This window comes from Babylonia areolata, chromosome 29 (genome assembly GCF_041734735.1).
Source record: "Babylonia areolata isolate BAREFJ2019XMU chromosome 29, ASM4173473v1, whole genome shotgun sequence".
Classification (NCBI taxonomy): domain Eukaryota; kingdom Metazoa; phylum Mollusca; class Gastropoda; order Neogastropoda; family Buccinidae; genus Babylonia; species Babylonia areolata.
In genome coordinates this window covers 40,856,648-40,876,647 of record NC_134904.1, presented here as the reverse complement: position 1 = coordinate 40,876,647, position 20,000 = coordinate 40,856,648, and the positions used below count along the sequence as shown (strand labels likewise).

Here is a 20,000-nt window from a genome sequence, read left to right as displayed (position 1 = left end):
TCAGGTACCCAGTTCTCTGCTGCTGTTTTAACCTGCCCCTGCCAGTCAGCTACCCAGTTCTCTGCTGTTTTAACCTGCCCCTGCCAGTCAGCTACCCAGTTCTCTGCTGTTTTAACCTGCCCCTGCCAGTCAGCTACCCAGTTCTCTGCTGTTTTAACCTGCCCCAGCCAGTCAGGTACCCAGTTCTGCTGTTTTAACCTGCCCCAGCCAGTCAGGTACCCAGTTCTCTGCTGTTTTAACCTGCCCCAGCCAGTCAGGTACCCAGTTCTGCTGTTTTAACCTGCCCCAGCCAGTCAGGTACCCAGTTCTCTGCTGTTTTAACCTGCCCCTGCCAGTCAGGTACCCAGTTCTCTCCTGCTGTTTTAACCTGCCCCTGCCAGTCAGGTACCCAGTTCTCTGCTGTTTTAACCTGCCCCTGCCAGTCAGGTACCCAGTTCTCTGCTGTTTTAACCTGCCCCAGCCAGTCAGGTACCCAGTTCTCTGCTGTTTTAACCTGCCCCTGCCAGTCAGGTATTCTCTGCTGTTTTAACCTGCCCCTGCCAGTCAGGTACCCAGTTCTCTGCTGTTTTAACCTGCCCCAGCCAGTCAGGTACCCAGTTCTCTGCTGCTGTTTTAACCTGCCCCAGCCAGTCAGGTACCCAGTTCTGCTGTTTTAACCTGCCCCAGCCAGTCAGGTACCCAGTTCTGCTGTTTTAACCTGCCCCAGCCAGTCAGGTACCCAGTTCTGCTGTTTTAACCTGCCCCAGCCAGTCAGGTACCCAGTTCTCTGCTGCTGTTTTAACCTGCCCCAGCCAGTCAGGTACCCAGTTCTCTGCTGTTTTAACCTGCCCCTGCCAGTCAGGTACCCAGTTCTCTGCTGTTTTAACCTGCCCCAGCCAGTCAGGTACCCAGTTCTCTGCTGTTTTAACCTGCCCCTGCCAGTCAGGTACCCAGTTCTCTGCTGTTTTAACCTGCCCCTGCCAGTCAGGTACCCAGTTCTCTGCTGCTGTTTTAACCTGCCCCTGCCAGTCAGGTACCCAGTTCTCTGCTGCTGTTTTAACCTGCCCCAGCCAGTCAGGTACCCAGTTCTCTGCTGTTTTAACCTGCCCCTGCCAGTCAGGTACCCAGTTCTCTGCTGTTTTAACCTGCCCCTGCCAGTCAGGTACCCAGTTCTCTGCTGCTGTTTTAACCTGCCCCTGCCAGTCAGGTACCCAGTTCTCTGCTGTTTTAACCTGCCCCTGCCAGTCAGGTACCCAGTTCTCTGCTGTTTTAACCTGCCCCTGCCAGTCAGGTACCCAGTTCTCTGCTGCTGTTTTAACCTGCCCCTGCCAGTCAGGTACCCAGTTCTCTGCTGTTTTAACCTGCCCCTGCCAGTCAGGTACCCAGTTCTCTCCTGTTTTAACCTGCCCCAGCCAGTCAGGTACCCAGTTCTGCTGTTTTAACCTGCCCCAGCCAGTCAGGTACCCAGTTCTCTGCTGTTTTAACCTGCCCCTGCCAGTCAGGTACCCAGTTCTCTGCTGCTGTTTTAACCTGCCCCTGCCAGTCAGGTACCCAGTTCTCTGCTGTTTTAATCTGCCCCTGCCAGTCAGGTACCCAGTTCTCTGCTGTTTTAACCTGCCCCTGCCAGTCAGGTATTCTCTGCTGTTTTAACCTGCCCCTGCCAGTCAGGTACCCAGTTCTCTGCTGTTTTAACCTGCCCCAGCCAGTCAGGTACCCAGTTCTCTGCTGCTGTTTTAACCTGCCCCAGCCAGTCAGGTACCCAGTTCTGCTGTTTTAACCTGCCCCAGCCAGTCAGGTACCCAGTTCTGCTGTTTTAACCTGCCCCAGCCAGTCAGGTACCCAGTTCTCTGCTGCTGTTTTAACCTGCCCCAGCCAGTCAGGTACCCAGTTCTCTGCTGTTTTAACCTGCCCCTGCCAGTCAGGTACCCAGTTCTCTGCTGTTTTAACCCCAGCCAGTCAGGTACCCAGTTCTCTGCTGTTTTAACCTGCCCCAGCCAGTCAGGTACCCAGTTCTCTGCTGTTTTAACCTGCCCCAGCCAGTCAGGTACCCAGTTCTCTGCTGCTGTTTTAACCTGCCCCTGCCAGTCAGGTACCCAGTTCTCTGCTGCTGTTTTAACCTACCCCAGCCAGTCAGGTACCCAGTTCTCTGCTGCTGTTTTAACCTGCCCCAGCCAGTCAGGTACCCAGTTCTCTGCTGTTTTAACCTGCCCCTGCCAGTCAGGTACCCAGTTCTGCTGTTTTAACCTGCCCCTGCCAGTCAGGTACCCAGTTCTCTGCTGCTGTTTTAACCTGCCCCTGCCAGTCAGGTACCCAGTTCTCTGCTGTTTTAACCTGCCCCTGCCAGTCAGGTACCCAGTTCTCTCCTGTTTTAACCTGCCCCAGCCAGTCAGGTACCCAGTTCTGCTGTTTTAACCTGCCCCAGCCAGTCAGGTACCCAGTTCTCTGCTGTTTTAACCTGCCCCTGCCAGTCAGGTACCCAGTTCTCTGCTGTTTTAACCTGCCCCTGCCAGTCAGGTACCCAGTTCTCTGCTGTTTTAACCTGCCCCAGCCAGTCAGGTACCCAGTTCTCTGCTGTTTTAACCTGCCCCTGCCAGTCAGGTATTCTCTGCTGTTTTAACCTGCCCCTGCCAGTCAGGTACCCAGTTCTCTGCTGTTTTAACCTGCCCCAGCCAGTCAGGTACCCAGTTGTCTGCTGCTGTTTTAACCTGCCCCAGCCAGTCAGGTACCCAGTTCTGCTGTTTTAACCTGCCCCAGCCAGTCAGGTACCCAGTTCTGCTGTTTTAACCTGCCCCAGCCAGTCAGGTACCCAGTTCTCTGCTGCTGTTTTAACCTGCCCCAGCCAGTCAGCTACCCAGTTCTCTGCTGTTTTAACCTGCCCCTGCCAGTCAGCTACCCAGTTCTCTGCTGTTTTAACCTGCCCCTGCCAGTCAGCTACCCAGTTCTCTGCTGTTTTAACCTGCCCCAGCCAGTCAGGTACCCAGTTCTCTGCTGTTTTAACCTGCCCCTGCCAGTCAGGTACCCAGTTCTCTGCTGCTGTTTTAACCTACCCCAGCCAGTCAGGTACCCAGTTCTCTGCTGCTGTTTTAACCTGCCCCAGCCAGTCAGGTACCCAGTTCTCTGCTGTTTTAACCTGCCCCTGCCAGTCAGGTACCCAGTTCTCTGCTGTTTTAACCTGCCCCTGCCAGTCAGGTACCCAGTTCTCTGCTGCTGTTTTAACCTGCCCCTGCCAGTCAGGTACCCAGTTCTCTGCTGTTTTAACCTGCTCCAGCCAGTCAGGTACCCAGTTCTCTGCTGCTGTTTTAACCTGCCCCTGCCAGTCAGGTACCCAGTTCTCTGCTGCTGTTCTAACCTGCCCCTGCCAGTCAGGTACCCAGTTCTGCTGTTTTAACCTGCCCCTGCCAGTCAGGTACCCAGTTCTCTGCTGTTGTAACCTGCCCCTGCCAGTCAGGTACCCAGTTCTCTCCTGTTTTAACCTGCCCCAGCCAGTCAGGTACCCAGTTCTCTGCTGTTTTAACCTGCCCCTGCCAGTCAGGTACCCAGTTCTCTGCTGTTTTAACCTGCCCCTGCCAGTTAGGTACCCAGTTCTCTGCTGCTGTTCTAACCTGCCCCTGCCAGTCAGGTAGCCAGTGACACCTGGGAAGAAGAGTGGGGACATTCTGTGTGTCTTTCGTTTCGTTACGTTATTTGAATGAAATTCACGTCTTTGTTTTCTTTGTTTTTCCATATCACATTATTTCATGTTCATATTTTGTAATGAATTCACTTCTCTGTATATTTTGTTTATCCATATTAAGTTATTTTATGTTCATGTTTTTTAGTTAATTCACTTCTCTGTATATTTACTTTATCCATATTAAGTTATGCTCATGTTTTGTAATTAATTCACTTCTCTGAAAATTTTGTTTATCCATATTAAGTTATGTTCATGTTTTGTAGTTAATTCACTTCTCTGTATATTTTGTTTATTCATATCAAGTTATTTTATGCTCGTGTTTTGTACAAACCTGTGCTGGGCAGTCAAGGCCTTGGCTAGGCTGTTGAGTTTATGCTTCGGTTAGGAATCTGCAGTTTTATTGACAGGTTTTGGTTGCTTCGTTACATTGTGCTGTGTCATGTCTTCAGGAGGAAGGTGGCCGAATGGTTAAGACGCTCGTCTACCAATACAGAGTCCGTGAGGGTGTGTGGGCTCAAATCCCTCTCACCCTTCTCCCAAGTTTGAATAGAAAATGGAACTGATCGTCTAGTCATTTAGCTGAGACAATAAACCGAGAGTGTTGGCAATGAGAGTGTTGTCCTCTGGCAAAATTCGGTCAGAGAATTACACTCTGATAGGTACACAGATATATACATGCACTCAAGGCCTGGCTAACAATTGGTTACACTGCTGGTCAGGCATCTGCCTAACAGATGGGGTGTAGAGTACATGGATTTCTCCGAGCGCAGTGACGCCTCCTTGAGAAACTGAGACTATGTCTGACCCTGTCCACACCTGTCGTTCCTGACCCATCCACACACCAGTGGCACTGGACTTTCAGGTGTGCCAGGCGTCAAGGCAGAGCGGCTTGCGGAGGGAATGGAACCCCGGCACTGTGCGCTGTCGCTGGTGGGGGAGCCCATCATGTACCCCGAGATCAACGCCTTCGTCGACTTGCTGCACCAGCGTCACATCTCCTCCTTCCTGGTCACCAACGCCCAGTTCCCTGACGCCATCAGGTTGGGGGGCACCTGTTTTTATTGGGGGTGGTGGGGAGGGGGCGTGGGGTGGGCAGGTCAGGCTGACATCTAGCCTGTGTGTGCATCCCACCCCTGCTAAAGAAAGAAAAAGAAAACATACTAACACACACACACACACACACACACACACACATGCACTCACACACACACACACACACACACACACAGACACACACTCACTCGTTCACTCGTATACACAAGTGGGCTTTATGTTTATGACTGTTTTTATCCCCACTATGTAGGCAGTCATACTCTGATATTTTGGGGGGTGCATGCTGGGAATGTTCTTTTTTCCATAACCCACCGATTACAGGATTTTTAACATGGATTACAGTATTTTTTATGTGCGTATTTGATCTGCATGTGTATACATATGAAGAGGGTTCAGACGCTAAGCAGGTATGCACGTCTGTTGACCTGGGAGATCAGAAAAAATTTCCACCCTCTACCCACCAGGTGTCGTGACAGGGATTCGAACCAGGGACTCTCAGAATGAAAGTCCAATACTTTGACCACTTGGCTGTTGGGTCCGTCATATCAGGAACCAGGGATGGCAACACATTGTGCCATCACCTGTGGGAGTCATCTGTGGACATGCATGTGGCTTCAGAGTCCAGACTCCCAAAACACGCAGGGCTGCATGGGGGGCATGCAACTCCAGCAGGCAGGGCAGGGACAGACAACTCTGCGTCACCTTTCTCCAGCAGCAGTAAGGCGCTGGCAACAGTCTCGCATGCCAGCTACTTTTTGGAGTGATGGCTTAGAGGTACTGCGTCCGCCAAGGAAGCTAGAGAATCTCAGCGTGCTGGTTTGAATCACGGCTCAGCTGCCGATATTTTCTCCCCCTCCACTAGACCTTGAGTGGTGGTCTGGACGCTAGTTGTTCAGATGAGACAATAAACTGAGGTCCCGTGTGCAGCATGCACTTAGCACATGTAAAAGAACCCATGGCAACAAAAGGGTTGTTCCTGGCAAAATTCTGTAGAAAAATCCACTTCGATAGGAAAAACAAATAAAACTGCATGCAGGAAAAAATACCCAAAAAATATGGGTGGCACTGTAGTGTAGCAACGCGTTCTCCCTGTGGAGAGCAGCCCGAATTTCACACAGACAAATCTGTTGTGATAAAAAGAAATACAAATACAAATACAAATATATCAGCAGCAACAGTTTTCAAGCTGTGTTGTGGTGCGCTTTGTGTCTGACTGACGGATGGTTGTGGTGGGCTTTGAGAGGCTTGAAAGCACTATGTGAATGTATGATTATTTATTTTATTATTACTGTCATTATTGTTATGATTATTACCATTATTATGATTGTTTCTTTCATTATGATGATGATGGTGACTATTATTATTATTATTACTGTCATTATTGTTATTGATAGTAGTAGTAATAATACTGTTATTATTATTATGATCATTACCATCATTATGATTGTTACTGTCATTATGATTATGATGATGATGGTGAGTATTATTATTACTGTCATTGTTATCGATAGGAGTGGTAATAGTCCTGTCATTATTATAATGATCATTACCATCATTATGACTGTTACTGTCATTATGATTATGATGATGATGGTGATTATTACTGTCATTATTGTTATTGATAGTAGTGGTAATAGTCCTGTCATTATTATAACGATCATTTCCATCATTATGATTTACTGTCATTATGATTATGATGATGATGGTGATTAATATTACTGTCATTATCATTATTATTGTTGCTAATACTGTCATTATTATGATGATTATTACCATTGTTATGATATTACTGCCAGTCTTCTTCTTATTATTGTAATTACCATTATTAGGATTGTTACTGTCATGATGATGATGACTATTATTACTGTCATAATAATAATAATAATATTTTATTTTTATATAGCGCTACAATACAAGCATAAGCAAGCTCTAAGCGCTTTACAATCCAGTACCTAAAGTGAAACAAGAAAGCATATAAAAAGTAGCAGAAACATAAAACAGAATCATTAATATTCAGTATAAAAACACAAATATATAAAACTATCAAAGTAACATACTATCAATACTACAACTGTTACACTCCAACTCTCACACTAACACACAAGCACAGACACACACATGATTAAACGGCTGAGATGACAGCAATTTTCACTTAAAATACATACATGTAAAAAGGAACGTAATTGTAATCTGCATGCCACAGATTCTGTAAAAATTGTAAAATAAAATTTTGGGTAGAAAAGGTAAAAGGGGTAAAAATCAGGCCATTCTCCCTTTCGAACCACACCACTACCATCCATCTACCCACTCCCATTCTCTCTACTCTCCCATCACACACACTCACATTGCCATGGGCCTGGGACAGCAACACTATTTGAGTTATGACAAGTATTTTGTAAAGAGATAAGTTTTAAGATTTGCTTTATAGGTAGGTAGATGAGTTGTTTGTCTGAGAGCAACAGGCAGAGAATTCCAAGTTTTTGGGCCGAAGACGGAAAATGACCTTTTTCCACAGGAGTTAAGGAAATATCGGGGAACAGTTAGCTGGGAGGAATCAAGACATCTCAATGTTCTGTTTGGCAAGTATGGGTTAATAAGCTCAGAAAGATATGAGGGTGTGGTATCACAATTCAGGCACTGAAAGCATAGGCAGGCAACTTTATATTCAATTCTGGGTTGAACAGGCAACCAGTGAAGTGTCTGCAGGAGAGCAGTAGCGCTGTCTCTCCTCAACTTTTTAATGACGAGTCGAGCTGCACTATTCTGTATTTTCTGGAGCTTGTAGAGTTATTTGTATTTGTATTTGTATTTCTTTCTATCACAACAGATTTGTCTGTGTGAAATTCGGGCTGCTCTCCCCAGGGAGAGCGTGTCGCTACACTACAGCGCCACCCATTTTTTTGTATTTTTTCCTGCATGCAGTTTTAATTGTTTTTCCTATCGAAGTGGATTTTTCTACAGAATTTTGCCAGGAACAACCCTTTTGTTGCCGTGGGTTCTTTTACGTGCGTTAGCTCCAGGCCATCACTCTATGATCCTCCTCACCCAGAAACCTGGTGCCGGTGACCCAGCTGTACGTCAGTGTGGACGCGGCCACCAAGGACAGCCTGAAGAAGATTGACCGGCCCCTGTTCAAGGACTTCTGGGAACGGTTTGTGGACAGCCTGCAGGCACTGAGCCACAAGGGGCAGAGAACTGTGTACCGCCTGACTCTGGTCAAAGCCTGGAACACCGAGGAACTGGACAACTACGCTCAGCTGGTCTCCCTCGGCCAGCCTGACTTCATCGAGATCAAGGTGGAAGGGGGTGGGGTTTTGTGGGTAGGGGTGTGTGTGTGTGTGTGTGAGAGAGAGAGAGAGAGAGAGAGGGAGTGTGTGTGTGTGTGTGTGTGTGTGTGAGAGAGAGAGAGAGAGAGTGTGTGTGTGTGTGAGAGAGAGAGTATATGTGAGAGAGAGAGAGAGTGTGTGTGTGTGTGTGTGTGTGAGAGTATGTGTGTGTGTGAGAGAGAGAGTGTGTGTGTGAGGGTGTGTGAGAGAGAGTATGTGTGTGTGTGAGAGAGAGAGAGAGTGTGTGTGTATGTGTGTGTTTGAGTGTGTGTGAGTGCACATTTGTGTGTGAGTGTGTTTGTGTGTGTGTGCGCCTTTGTGTGTGAGTGTGTGTGTGTGTGTGTGTTTGTGCCTCTACAGTCTAGTGTGTTTGTGTGTTTGTGTCTCTGTTTATGTGAGAGTGTGTGCGTGTCTGTATATGTGTGTTTGTGCCTCTGTGTATGTCTGTGTGTTTATATGTGTGTGTGTGTGTGTGTGTGAAGAAATTAGAGAAACAGTCATGCTACAGGGTCAGCGCTATTTAAATACACTTTGTTACGTATCATTGTTGATATTATTGTTTATACTTTATAGGTAGTTTTATTCTTATCATGATTGTTCTGATCATGAGTTTTTTCTTGTTCACTTGTTTGTGTTTCATCTTTTGTTGTTTGTTGCTTGTTGTTTTGCCCTCGAGGGCTGGGTGTATTTAAAATAAATCCAGAAAAAATAAGCAGTGAAAAAAAAAAAGTTCATGGCGGTCTCCACTCTGGAGAGGACGCTCACTTAATCTGGCTCCTTGACTAAGCCATTATTGTTGTCAGTAGGGGGCTTAGTAGGTGGAGTCCTTAGTATGTTAAATCAGAACAGGCACTACTGAACACCACCGAAGTGACTCAGCAGCAGTGCAGGGTCTTCTCTGGGGCCTTGGGGTGACATAACATTGATGGTACCCAGCGGGCTGTTGATGTGTGATTGTGACAGACGAGCCTCGGTGTGGCCATGTATGGGGGGCGTGGAATGAGAGGTGTGGGAGTAACGCCACTGAATCTGTTCACATGATAGGCCAGCGAAAAAAAAAAAAAAGTTTTGTTTGGTGTCATACTGTACCATGTCAAACTGATGCAAACCACGCCTATCGGTTTGCTCCTTTTGACCAAATTCCATGGCCACTCGGTGATAGACGTCTCGCTAACAGTCCACCGTCTGCTAGCCAGTCATAGGCCATGTTGTATCGCAAATAGTCCGCAGTCTGCTAGCCAATCAAAGGTCATGTATCGCAGATAGTCTGCATTCTCCTAGCCAATCAAAGGCCATGTTGTATTGCAAATAGTCCACTGTCTGCTAGCCAATCAAAGGCTGTGTTCTATCACAAATAGTCCACTGTCTGCTAGCCAATCAAAGGCCATGTTTTATCACAAATAGTACACAGCCTGCTAGCCAATCAAAGGTCATGTTGTATCGCAAATAGTCCAGTCTGCTAGCCAATCAAAGGCCATGTTGTTTGGTGTCAGGGCGTGACGTATTGCGGGGAGTCAAAGGCGTCATCACTGACGATGGCCAACGTCCCCTGGCACGAGGAGGTGGTGGGCTTTGTTCAGCAGCTGGCTGACAGACTGCCGCAGTACCAGCTGGCCAGTGAACACGAGCACTCCAACTGTCTGCTGCTGGCTCACACCAAGGTGAGTCACCTGGCTGGCTCTCGGGCTGCTGGCAGGGGGCGCTTGAAGGGATGAAATGGATGATTTGTTGTCTTCAGTTTGACATCTTTCTGCTCTAAAAATTATGTAAAGCAAAGGGCACTTTACCTTTGAGGGAGTTCAGAGGAATGGGTACTTGAAGTAAAGAAAAGGGTGAATTGTTGTCTTCAATTTTCCATCTTTCTGCTCTAAGAATTATGGTCAAAGGGCACTTTGCCCATGAGGGAGTTTAAAGGAAATGGATACTTGAAATGAAGAAATAAATTGTAGTATTCAGTTTTACATCTTTGCACTCTAAGAATTGTGCTGTAAGGCAAAGGACACTTTACCCTTCAGGTAGTTCAAAGGAAATGGGTACTTGACATAAAGAAATGAATGAATTGTAGTCTTCAATTGTACATCTTTCTGTTCTAAGAATGGCGTTTTCAGGGAGTTGAAAAAAGCATGTACTTGAAATAAAGAAATGAATGAACTGTAGTCTTCAATTGTACATCTTTCTGTTCTAAGAATGGCGTTTTCAGGGAGTTGAAAAAAGCATGTACTTGAAATAAAGAAATGAATGAATTGTAGTCTTCGATTTTACATCTTTCTGCTCTAAGAATTGCTTTTTAAGGGGCACTTCACCCTTAAGGGAATTCAAAGAAATGGATACTTGAAATAAAGAAATATAAGAATTGTAGTCTTCAGTTTCACATCTTCCTGCTCTAAAGAATCGTGTTCTAAGGGCGTTTTACTCTCGAGGGAATCAAAGAAATGGGTACTTGAAGTAAAGAAATAGAAGAATTGTAGTCTTCAGTTTGACATCTTTCGGCTCGAAGTGACGTCAGAAATTAATTTTGTTGAAATGGCACTTTGCCCAAGGGGAATGGGTTTTTGAAATAAAGAAATAGATTAATCATGTTGCAAGGCATTTTGCATAAAAGACATGGATCATGTCGTGTGAGCGCTTCGCCCAAAGGAAAAGGGTTCTTGAAATAAAGAAGGAAATGGCTTGTGTTGTAAGAATACTTTGCCCAAAGTGGAGTATTTGAAACAAAGAAATAGATGAATCCTGTTAGGGCACAGGAAGTGGGTTCTTGAAAACAGGAAGTAAATGAAATGAGTTATGTGAGCACTTTGCCCTTTGGAATTGGGCATTTGAAATAAAGAAGTAAATAAATTGTGAGAGCAGTTTGCCATGCTATGACGCTTCCCTGAAAGGGAGACAAACGGTGAAGGTGTGTGTGTGACATGGATCAGTCGACATGCTGTGACACTCCCTGAATGTGACACAAACGGTGAAGGTGTGTGTGACATGGATCAGTCGACACACTGTGACACTCCCTGAATGTGACATTAACGGTGAAGGTGTGTGTGACATGGATCAGTCGACATGCTGTGACACTCCCTGAATGTGACACAAACGGTGAAGGTGTGTGTGACATGGATCAGTCGACATGCTGTGACACTCCCTGAATGTGACAGTAACGGTGAAGGTGTGTGTGACATGGATCAGTCGACATGCTGTGACACTCCCTGAATGTGACACAAACGGTGAAGGTGTGTGTGACATGGATCAGTCGACATGCTGTGACACTCCCTGAATATGACACAAACGGTGAAGGTGTGTGTGACATGGATCAGTCGACATGCTGTGACACTCCCTGAATGTGACATTAACAGTGAAGGTGTGTGTGTTTGACAGTACCTGGTGGAGGGGCAGTGGTGGACATGGATCGACTACCCCCAGTTCCATCGTCTTGTCCAACGCTACAACGACTCCAACGGCCGAGAGACCTTCACCGCGGCCGACTACATGGCCAAGACGCCACACTGGGCTGTGTACGGGGCCACGGAGCAAGGGTTTGATCCTGCCGAGACCCGCCACTTCCGCAAGAAGCAGAAAGACATCACTGGCTGCTGAGAGTTCTCCACCTTAGTTAGCAGTGTGTGCCTTAGAGTTAGGAGGACTGTCGTAGAGCATGAACATGAACACAGGTTGACATAGGAGAACTTGAACACAGGTTGACATAGGAGAACTTGAACACAGGTTGACATTTGAAGTCACAAGTTTGCATTATCTGTGGACCAGGGTTGGTTAGCATGAACCATGTTGGAAGCGCTGAGTTTGCGTATGGTTAAGAACGTTCCTGACTCCATGCTGATAGACCACTGGAGAGTTCTGTGCATACATGACCTATAAGAGGTGTGTCACATGATCTGTGCTCTCGAAGTTGATTGGCTCTCGTGAGAGGCAGAACATGTAAAACAGCAGGCTTATTTTTCAACTTTTTGCTTCATATTTTGGTTTTTTATTGTGCATATGGCATTTCTTGGTACATAGTTTGGTTGTGGCAAGAAATGGAGGACAGCACATGTTTGCTGTTTTTGTCTGTGTCGATCGCCTTTGGCATTGCTCACGTTTTTAGTGTAAGTTAGATGCACAGCGAGATCCAAAATGGCTGTTGAACTCTCCAGCGGTCTATTCCACAGACTTAGGAACATTAGTAACGCTAAGCAAACATAGCCTGTCAAGATGACTCATGTTAGCCAGCCCACCTGTCAGTGCAGCTGATGAGATTACACGTGTTGGTGTATCATTCTGCGTGTTGTTGTCATGAAGGATAACACGTGTAGGTGTATCATTCTGCGTGTTGTTGTCATGAAGGATAACACGTGTAGGTGTATCATTCTGCGTGTTGTTGTCATGAAGGATAACACGTGTAGGTGTATTGTTCTGCGTGTTGTTGTCATGAAGGATAACACGTGTTGGTGTATCATTCTGCGTGTTGTTGTCATGAAGGATAACACGTGTTGGTGTATCATTCTGCGTGTTGTTGTCATGAAGGATAACATGTGTAGGTGTATTGTTCTGCGTGTTGTTGTCGTCATGAAGGATAACACGTGTTGGTGTATCATTCTGCGTGTTGTTGTCATGAGAGATAACACATGTTGGTGTATCATTCTGGGTGTTGTTGTCATGAGAGATAACACATGTTGGTGTGTCGTTCTGCGTGTTGTTGTCATGAGAGATAACACGTGTTGGTGCATCATTCTGCGTGTTGTTGTCATGAGAGATAACACGTGTAGGTGGATCATTCTGCGTGTTGTTGTCATGAGAGATAACACGTGTTGGTGCATCATTCTGCGTGTTGTTGTCATGAGAGATAACACGTGTTGGTGTGTCGTTCTGCGTGTTGTTGTCATGAGAGATAACACGTGTTGGTGTGTCGTTCTGCATGTTGTTGTCATGAGAGATAACACGTGTAGGTGTATCATTCTGCGTGTTGTTGTCATGAGAGATAACACGTGTAGGTGCATCATTCTGCGTGTTGTTGTCGTCATGAAAGATAACACGTGTTGGTGTGTCGTTCTGCGTGTTGTTGTCATGAGAGATAACACGTGTAGGTGCATCATTCTGCGTGTTGTTGTCATGAGAGATAACACGTGTAGGTGCATCATTCTGCGTGTTGTTGTCATGAGAGATAACACGTGTAGGTGGATCATTTTGCGTGTTGTTGTCATGAGAGATAACACGTGTTGGTGTGTCGTTCTGCGTGTTGTTGTCATGAGAGATAACACGTGTTGGTGTGTCGTTCTGCATGTTGTTGTCATGAGAGATAACACGTGTAGGTGTATCATTCTGCGTGTTGTTGTCATGAGAGATAACATGTGTAGGTGCATCATTCTGCGTGTTGTTGTTGCCATGAAAGATAACACGTGTTGGTGTGTCGTTCTGCGTGTTGTTGCCATGAGAGATAATACATGTTGGTGTGTCGTTCTGCGTGTTGTTGCCATGAGAGATAACACGTGTTGGTGCATCATTCTGCGTGTTGTTGTTGTCATGAAAGATAACACGTGTTGGTGTGTCGTTCTGCGTGTTGTTGCCATGAGAGATAATACATGTTGGTGTGTCGTTCTGCGTGTTGTTGCCATGAGAGATAACACGTGTTGGTGTGTCGTTCTGCGTGTTGTTGCCATGAGAGATAATACATGTTGGTGTGTCGTTCTGCGTGTTGTTGCCATGAGAGATAACACAGGTTAGTGTTTGTGCTGATGATTGTTGTTCTTTTGCTGCGTGGTGTTGTTGTGAGAGATTTCCTGTGTGAAATGTTGGCTTGTTGTTTCCAAGGAAAGTTTGCTTGACAGAGCGCGGTATTACGTGGCTGTGTGCGCGCATGTGTTTGTGCACACGCTCACGTGTGCGTGTGTGGCTGTGTGTGTATCTATGGGTATGTGTGTGTGTGTGTGTGTGGTTCTGTATGTGTGTTTATGTGTGTGTGTGTGTGTGGCTCTTTATGTGTTTGTATGTGTGTGTGTGTGACTCTATGTGTGTATGCGTGTGGCTCTTTATGTGTGTGTGTGTGTGCTGTGTGTGTGGCTGTGTGTGTGTGTGTGACCCTTTATGTGTGTCTTTTTTCTGTAGCTGGGTTTGTGTGTGTGTTTTAGTTTTTCTCTGTGTGTGTGTGTGACTGATTCATTTTCTATGCCTGTGACTGGTCTGGTTCATTTTCTATGCCTGTGACTTGAATTTTATGAGGCAGATTTCTCCTCTGACTGGGAACACTTTGTCTTGATTGTCAGATTGTGTTGCCGTGAGTTCATTGAACAAAGTTTGAATTTTTTTATATTTTGTCCTCAGTGTATCAGTTCCCCAGAAAGACTAGCACCCAGACCACAAATCAGGTGCACGATACAGGTGGAAGAGAGATGTTTGGGTGATCACACTCTTTGTGGGTGCTCAAAGCCGACCTTTCCTATCAGTCATGTATTGTGTTACTTTTTGTGACAGCAGATAATTGTGCGTGAAATTCAGGCTGCTGTGCCCAGGGAGAGCATGTTGACCCAGCGCACATCCTGGTTGACTCACTTGTGTAAACAAAGTGAGTCTATGTTTTAACCCGGTGTTCGGTTGTCTGTGTGCGTGTGTGTGTGTTTGTGTGTCCGTGGTAAACTTTAACATTCACATTTTCTCTGCAAATACTTTGTCAGTTGACACCAAATTAGGCATAAAAATAGGAAAAATTCAGTTCTTTCCAGTCATCTTGTTTAAAACAATATTGCACCTCTGGGATGGGCACAAAAAAAAAAAAAAAAATGAAGCCTAATTATATGCAAACTGCATTTACTGTTATATTTATATTTTTTGTATTATCTAAACTTGGCACTTTGATCTGATATTCTGACAAGAGCAGTCATTATCATTTTTTGTTCAAACAGGAACTTCTTTTGCTAAGCATGGAAGTTTTATTTATTTTGCAAACGTTTTGGTGCAGATTAAAAAGGGAAATTATTCTGTAATTAATGCTAGGGGAGTTAATTTGCTTTAAACTGATCTTTCTCATCTTAAACATTACATTTTGAAATTATACTCAATACATAAAAAGCTTGGATTTTTTTAAAAAGTGTATCACAAGTGAGAGTCTTGAAGGCCTTGTCTCTGTTGTTTTTCTGTGTGAAAGTGTATTGGTTTCACTCTCAATGCGGGGTTTTCTCAAAAAAATGTCCCTGTGACAATCGTTTTGTTGCTGTGGGTTCTTTTTAACGTGCGCAAGTGCATGCTGCAAAGGGGGGGGTGGGGGTGGGGGGCTAGGTTTTATCATCTCATCTGAAAGACTAGCGCCCAGGCCACCTTTCAAATCCTAGTGCAGGAGATGAGGGCGGAAGAAAAAGCCCACAATGGGATTCGAACCTGTAGACAGCTGGACACATGGCCACTGGGCCAGGGCTTCAGCAGACGCGAGGGTTGGCAGCCAGCAAGGCGGTGAGGGCCCTGTGAGGAACAAGTACTGAATTTCCTGATAAGGGGGAGGGGGAGAGAGGGAGGGGAGGGGGGAACCACTCAGGACAAGGCTGGGAGCCACACTGAATATTCAATGGCATGCATGCATGTGTGTGTGTAGGTGAATATTAGCGTGTTTGTTTGTCGATGTGAACTGGTGTTTAGAACGGCAAAGCTTCGTCAGAATTTCATGCATTCCAGTTCAAAGTGACTGAAGAATTGTTTTTCGTTTTTGTGCGTTTTCTTTTACCCCTACGCCAACTTTGACGCAGTGAATTGTCACAACTTTTGGGCAGTGGTTTCAGCCTGGGCATGTATGACAGTACAGCTCCAGCTCCTGTGTGGATTCACCCCATGAGACAGCTCCAGCTCCTGTGTGGATTCACCCCGTGAGACAGCTTCAGTGATGTGGGCTACACTGGGGACAGCTGAACGTTTATCACCTGGAGACAAAAAAAAAAAGAAAAAAGAAAAGAATAAAAAGAGAGAGAGAAAAAGAAAAGAATACACCTGATAATTATTTCTTGAGCTTGAGTTGTTGGGATATATAGGTGTTTTTTTCATGTGTGTGTGTTTGCGAGTGACAGAGAGATTTTTGTTTCTTTAAAGCATGAAAATTATTGAGAGGTCTCGTTCCCCCCCCCCCTCCCCTCCATTTCTGAAGGACAGTATTCTTGAAGTTCAGTAATGGGTGTGACCCTAGAACATTGTTGACTTATGTGTGTGTTTCTTCTTTTTCCTCTTCTTTTCTCCTCTCTGTCTCGGTCTCTGTCTCTGTCTCTCTTTCTCTGTCTGCCTGTCTCTCTATCTCTTCATTGTGCCTCTCTTTTGCTCTATCTCTGTCTCTCTCTCTGTCTCTCTCTCTCTCTTAGTTTGTCTGTCTGTCTCCCTCTGTCTCTTTCTTCTCTCTCTCAATTTTCATTCCTTCTATCTTTGCCTTTTTTGTTGTTATTCAGAATTGAACACAAAAGCATATTATTTATTCAGAATTTTGTTCTAAAACTAGTTTATTGAATAAAGATTGAATTTCAGGTTCTCTGTGCACACGTGGTTTGTGTGTGTGTTTGTGTGTGAGTGTGAATGCACACCTGTCTCTCTGTATGTGTGTGTGTGTGTGTGTGTGGTTGTGCCCATGTGCCAATGTGTGTGAATGCATATCTGCCTCTCAGTATGTATGTGTGTGTGCCTATGTGTGTGTTTGTGTATGTGTGTGTGTGTCTGTGTGAATGCACACCTGTCTTTATGTATGTATGTATGCATGAATGAATGTATGTGTGTGTGTGTGTGTGAATGCACATGTCTGTGTGTGTGTGTGCGTGTTTGTGTGTGTCTGTGTGTGTATGTGTGTGTGCGCGCGCGCTTATGTGTGTGAATGCATATCTGTGTGCATGTGTGTGAGTGCCTACGTGTGTGAATGCACATCTGTGTCTCCGTATGTGCGTGTGTGTGTGTGTGTGCCTAGGTGTGTTTGTGTGCCCATGTGTGTGTATGTGTGTGCCTGTGTGTGTATGTGTGTGTGCGCGCGCACCTATGTGTGTGAATGCATATGTGTGCATGTGTGTGAGTGCCTGTGTGTGTGAATGCACATCTGTGTTTGTGTGTGTGTGTGTGTGTGCCTACGTTTGTGATGCACATCTGTGTCTCTGTACGTGTGTGTGTGTGTGTGTGTGCCTATGTGTGTGTGTGTTTGTGTGCCCGTGTGTGTGTGTGTGTGTGTGTGCCTGTGTGAATTCACATCTGTCTCTGTATGTGTGTGTGTTATCTTTCTGCATAGAAAGCTGTTTTTGACTCACTTGTGTAAACAAAGTGAGTCTATGTTTTAACCCGGTGTTCGGTTGTCAGTGTGTGTCTGTGTGCCCGTGTGTCTGTGATAAACTTTAACATTGACATTTTCTCTGCAAATACTTTGTCAGTTGACACCAAATTAGGCATAAAAATAGGAAAAATTCAGTTCTTTCCAGTCATCTTGCTTAAAACAATATTGCACCTCTGGGATGGGCACAAAAAAATAAAAAATGAAGCCTAATTACATGCAAACTGCGTTTACTGTTATATTTTTTGTATTCTCTAAACTTGGCACTTTGATCTGATATTCTGACCCAACAACAAGAGCAGTCATTATTATCATTTTTTGTTCAAACAGGAACTTCTTTTGCTAAGCATGGAAGTTTTATTTATTTTGCAAACGTTTTGGTGCAGATAGTAAAAAAGGGAAATTATTCTGTAATTAATGCTAGGGGACTTAATTTGCCTTAAACTGATCTTTCTCATCTTAAACATTACATTTAGAAATTATGCTCAATACATAAAAAGCTTGGATTAAAAAAAAAAAAAAGTGTATCACAAGTGAGTCTTTAACGCCTTGCCTCTGTTGTTTCTTTGTGTTTTGGGGTGTTTTTTTTTACTCACTTGTGTAAACAAAGTGAGTCTATGTTTTAACCTGGTGTTCGGTTGTGTGTGTGTGTGTGTGTGTGTGTGTGTGTCCGTGGTAAACTTTAACATTGACATTTTCTCTGCAAATACTTTGTCAGTTGACACCAAATTTGGCATGAAAATAGGAAAAATTCAGTTCTTTCCAGTCATCTTGTTTAAAACAATATTGCACCTCTGGGATGGGCACAACAAAAAAAAGAAGCCTAATTATATGCAAACTGCATTTACTGTTATATTTATATTTTTTGTATTCTCTAAACTTGGCACTTTGACCTCTTATTCTGACACAACAACAAGAGGAGTCATTATTATCATTTTTTGTTCAAACAGGAACTTCTTTTGCAAAGCATGGAATTTTTATTTATTTTGCAAACGTTTTGGTGCGGATAGTAAAAAAGGGAAATTACTCTGTAATTAATGCTAGGGGACTTAATTTATCACAAGTGAGTCTTGAAGGCCTTGCCTCTCTTGTTTTTTGTTGTTTTGTTTTGTTTCGTTTTGTTTTGTGTTACAGACGGGGGGAAATGTTAGAGAGAGAGGAAGCAGTGAAGTTTCAGGTGAGCATAGCGAGATGATGAGGGGATGAGGAATTAAAGATGATTTGCCTGAAGATTTGCAAGACTGTGTTTCCCGAAGATAACAAAGTCTCACTGTCGGAATCTTTAAACACGAACATTCATATTCAGTAACTCATGAATGTTTCTCTTCAAGAAATATCAGAAGCTGCATACTTTGAAACTATCAACACATGCATGCATTGTGCCGTTTGCGACAAACTAAAATATTCTGCACTGAAAGTGAATGGTGAATTATATGGATACTTATATAGCGCCTATTCTCGGTCGGAGACCAATCTCCAAGCTCCAAGCTCCAAGCGCTTTTTGAAATTTTCCAAAACCATCTCAGTACTCTCAAACCATGACGTGGACACCCAACCCCAAAGGATAAAGAAGAAACCCAGGAAACACTGCATGTACCCCAAGTCTAACTGAGATGACTTGAATGCCGACCTAAGTCAGCTGGAGACCGAGCTGAACTCCATGCAGAAAGCAGAGTCTGATACAAATGATCTGTGGGTAGTGTTCAAAAAGAAAACCCCACTACAGACAAACAAGCTACAGACAAACATATCCTTTCTAGGTAAGGCCAACGAAGCATAATTTACCATGGATAGAGTTTCGTACCTTCTTTTCAGAGCCTGCAGTATTTTACCATTTAAACCATTAAAAAAAAACTTTTTTATTCACCCATTATTTACACTATCAAAAGCTTTTTTTAAAATCAATAAATGCGACTTATAATTTTCTGTGTCGAACTCACTCCGGACGAATAGTTCTCTCCCTTGCTTTTCCCAACAGACGACCCATTTATTAGGGTCAGGAAAAAAATCACAAAAAATACAAAACATCATGTAACTGAATGAAACTCACTGGACTTGACCCACTGATCCCTCTCCTCACATCGTGTGAACGCCCACCCCCCTCCCTCTTCACTGCTCTCAGAAGCTGGGTCACTGTCAGTACTTTTTGCTGGTAGCTTTCTTCACTGCAGATACTTTATTCAACGTTTTCATCATCCTCGTCGATGTCGAAACCTTCAGTTTGAAGTATTTCAATCACTTCAGCAGCGTAAAAGCCGCTGTCGTGATCAAGTTTGCTCCAAAAAATTCCAATTGTATCGCCTGCGACGCCATTTTCGTATGCAGATTAGCTTGTCGCTGGCTAGCTGTGGAGTGTTTTGTTACGGAATCTCATGAAGAAACTATTAGCTAAGGAACTGCTTTTGAACCATGGCATACAATGTGAACACGTGGTCAGTTGTACTATGTTCTGCTTTAACCCCTGCCTGCTCTTCCCCAATCAGACCATGCACATCAATCCAACTACTGATACGCTTGTTCAGAACAAAACTGTATATCTTGCTTCATGTATTCAAAAGTGAAATGCCTCGAAAATTATCTGGATTATTTGCGCCGCCCTTTTTGTGAAGGGGCTGCATGACTGCAAGAGTCCATTCTTGAGGAAACAAACCATTGTCAAATATATGATTGAAGTATTTAACAAAAGGCATAATGCAGTCCACACTGTTTTTGTAAA

At 44.5% G+C, this 20,000-nt stretch overlaps 1 protein-coding gene across 1 annotated transcript in view; it reads left to right on the top strand.

Moving 5' to 3' along the window:
* LOC143302218 (S-adenosyl-L-methionine-dependent tRNA 4-demethylwyosine synthase TYW1-like) overlaps nucleotides 1–15,945 on the top strand; it is a 34,402-nt gene extending 18,457 nt beyond the window's left edge. Inside the window, exons 12-15 of the mRNA XM_076616793.1 lie at nucleotides 4,515–4,692; nucleotides 7,755–8,001; nucleotides 9,525–9,692; nucleotides 11,395–15,945. Coding sequence (XP_076472908.1) covers nucleotides 4,515–4,692; nucleotides 7,755–8,001; nucleotides 9,525–9,692; nucleotides 11,395–11,613 — 812 coding nt within the window. The 3' untranslated portion in view covers nucleotides 11,614–15,945. The remainder of the gene's footprint in view (nucleotides 1–4,514; nucleotides 4,693–7,754; nucleotides 8,002–9,524; nucleotides 9,693–11,394) is intronic.
* The last annotated feature ends 4,055 nt before the right edge of the window (nucleotides 15,946–20,000 follow it).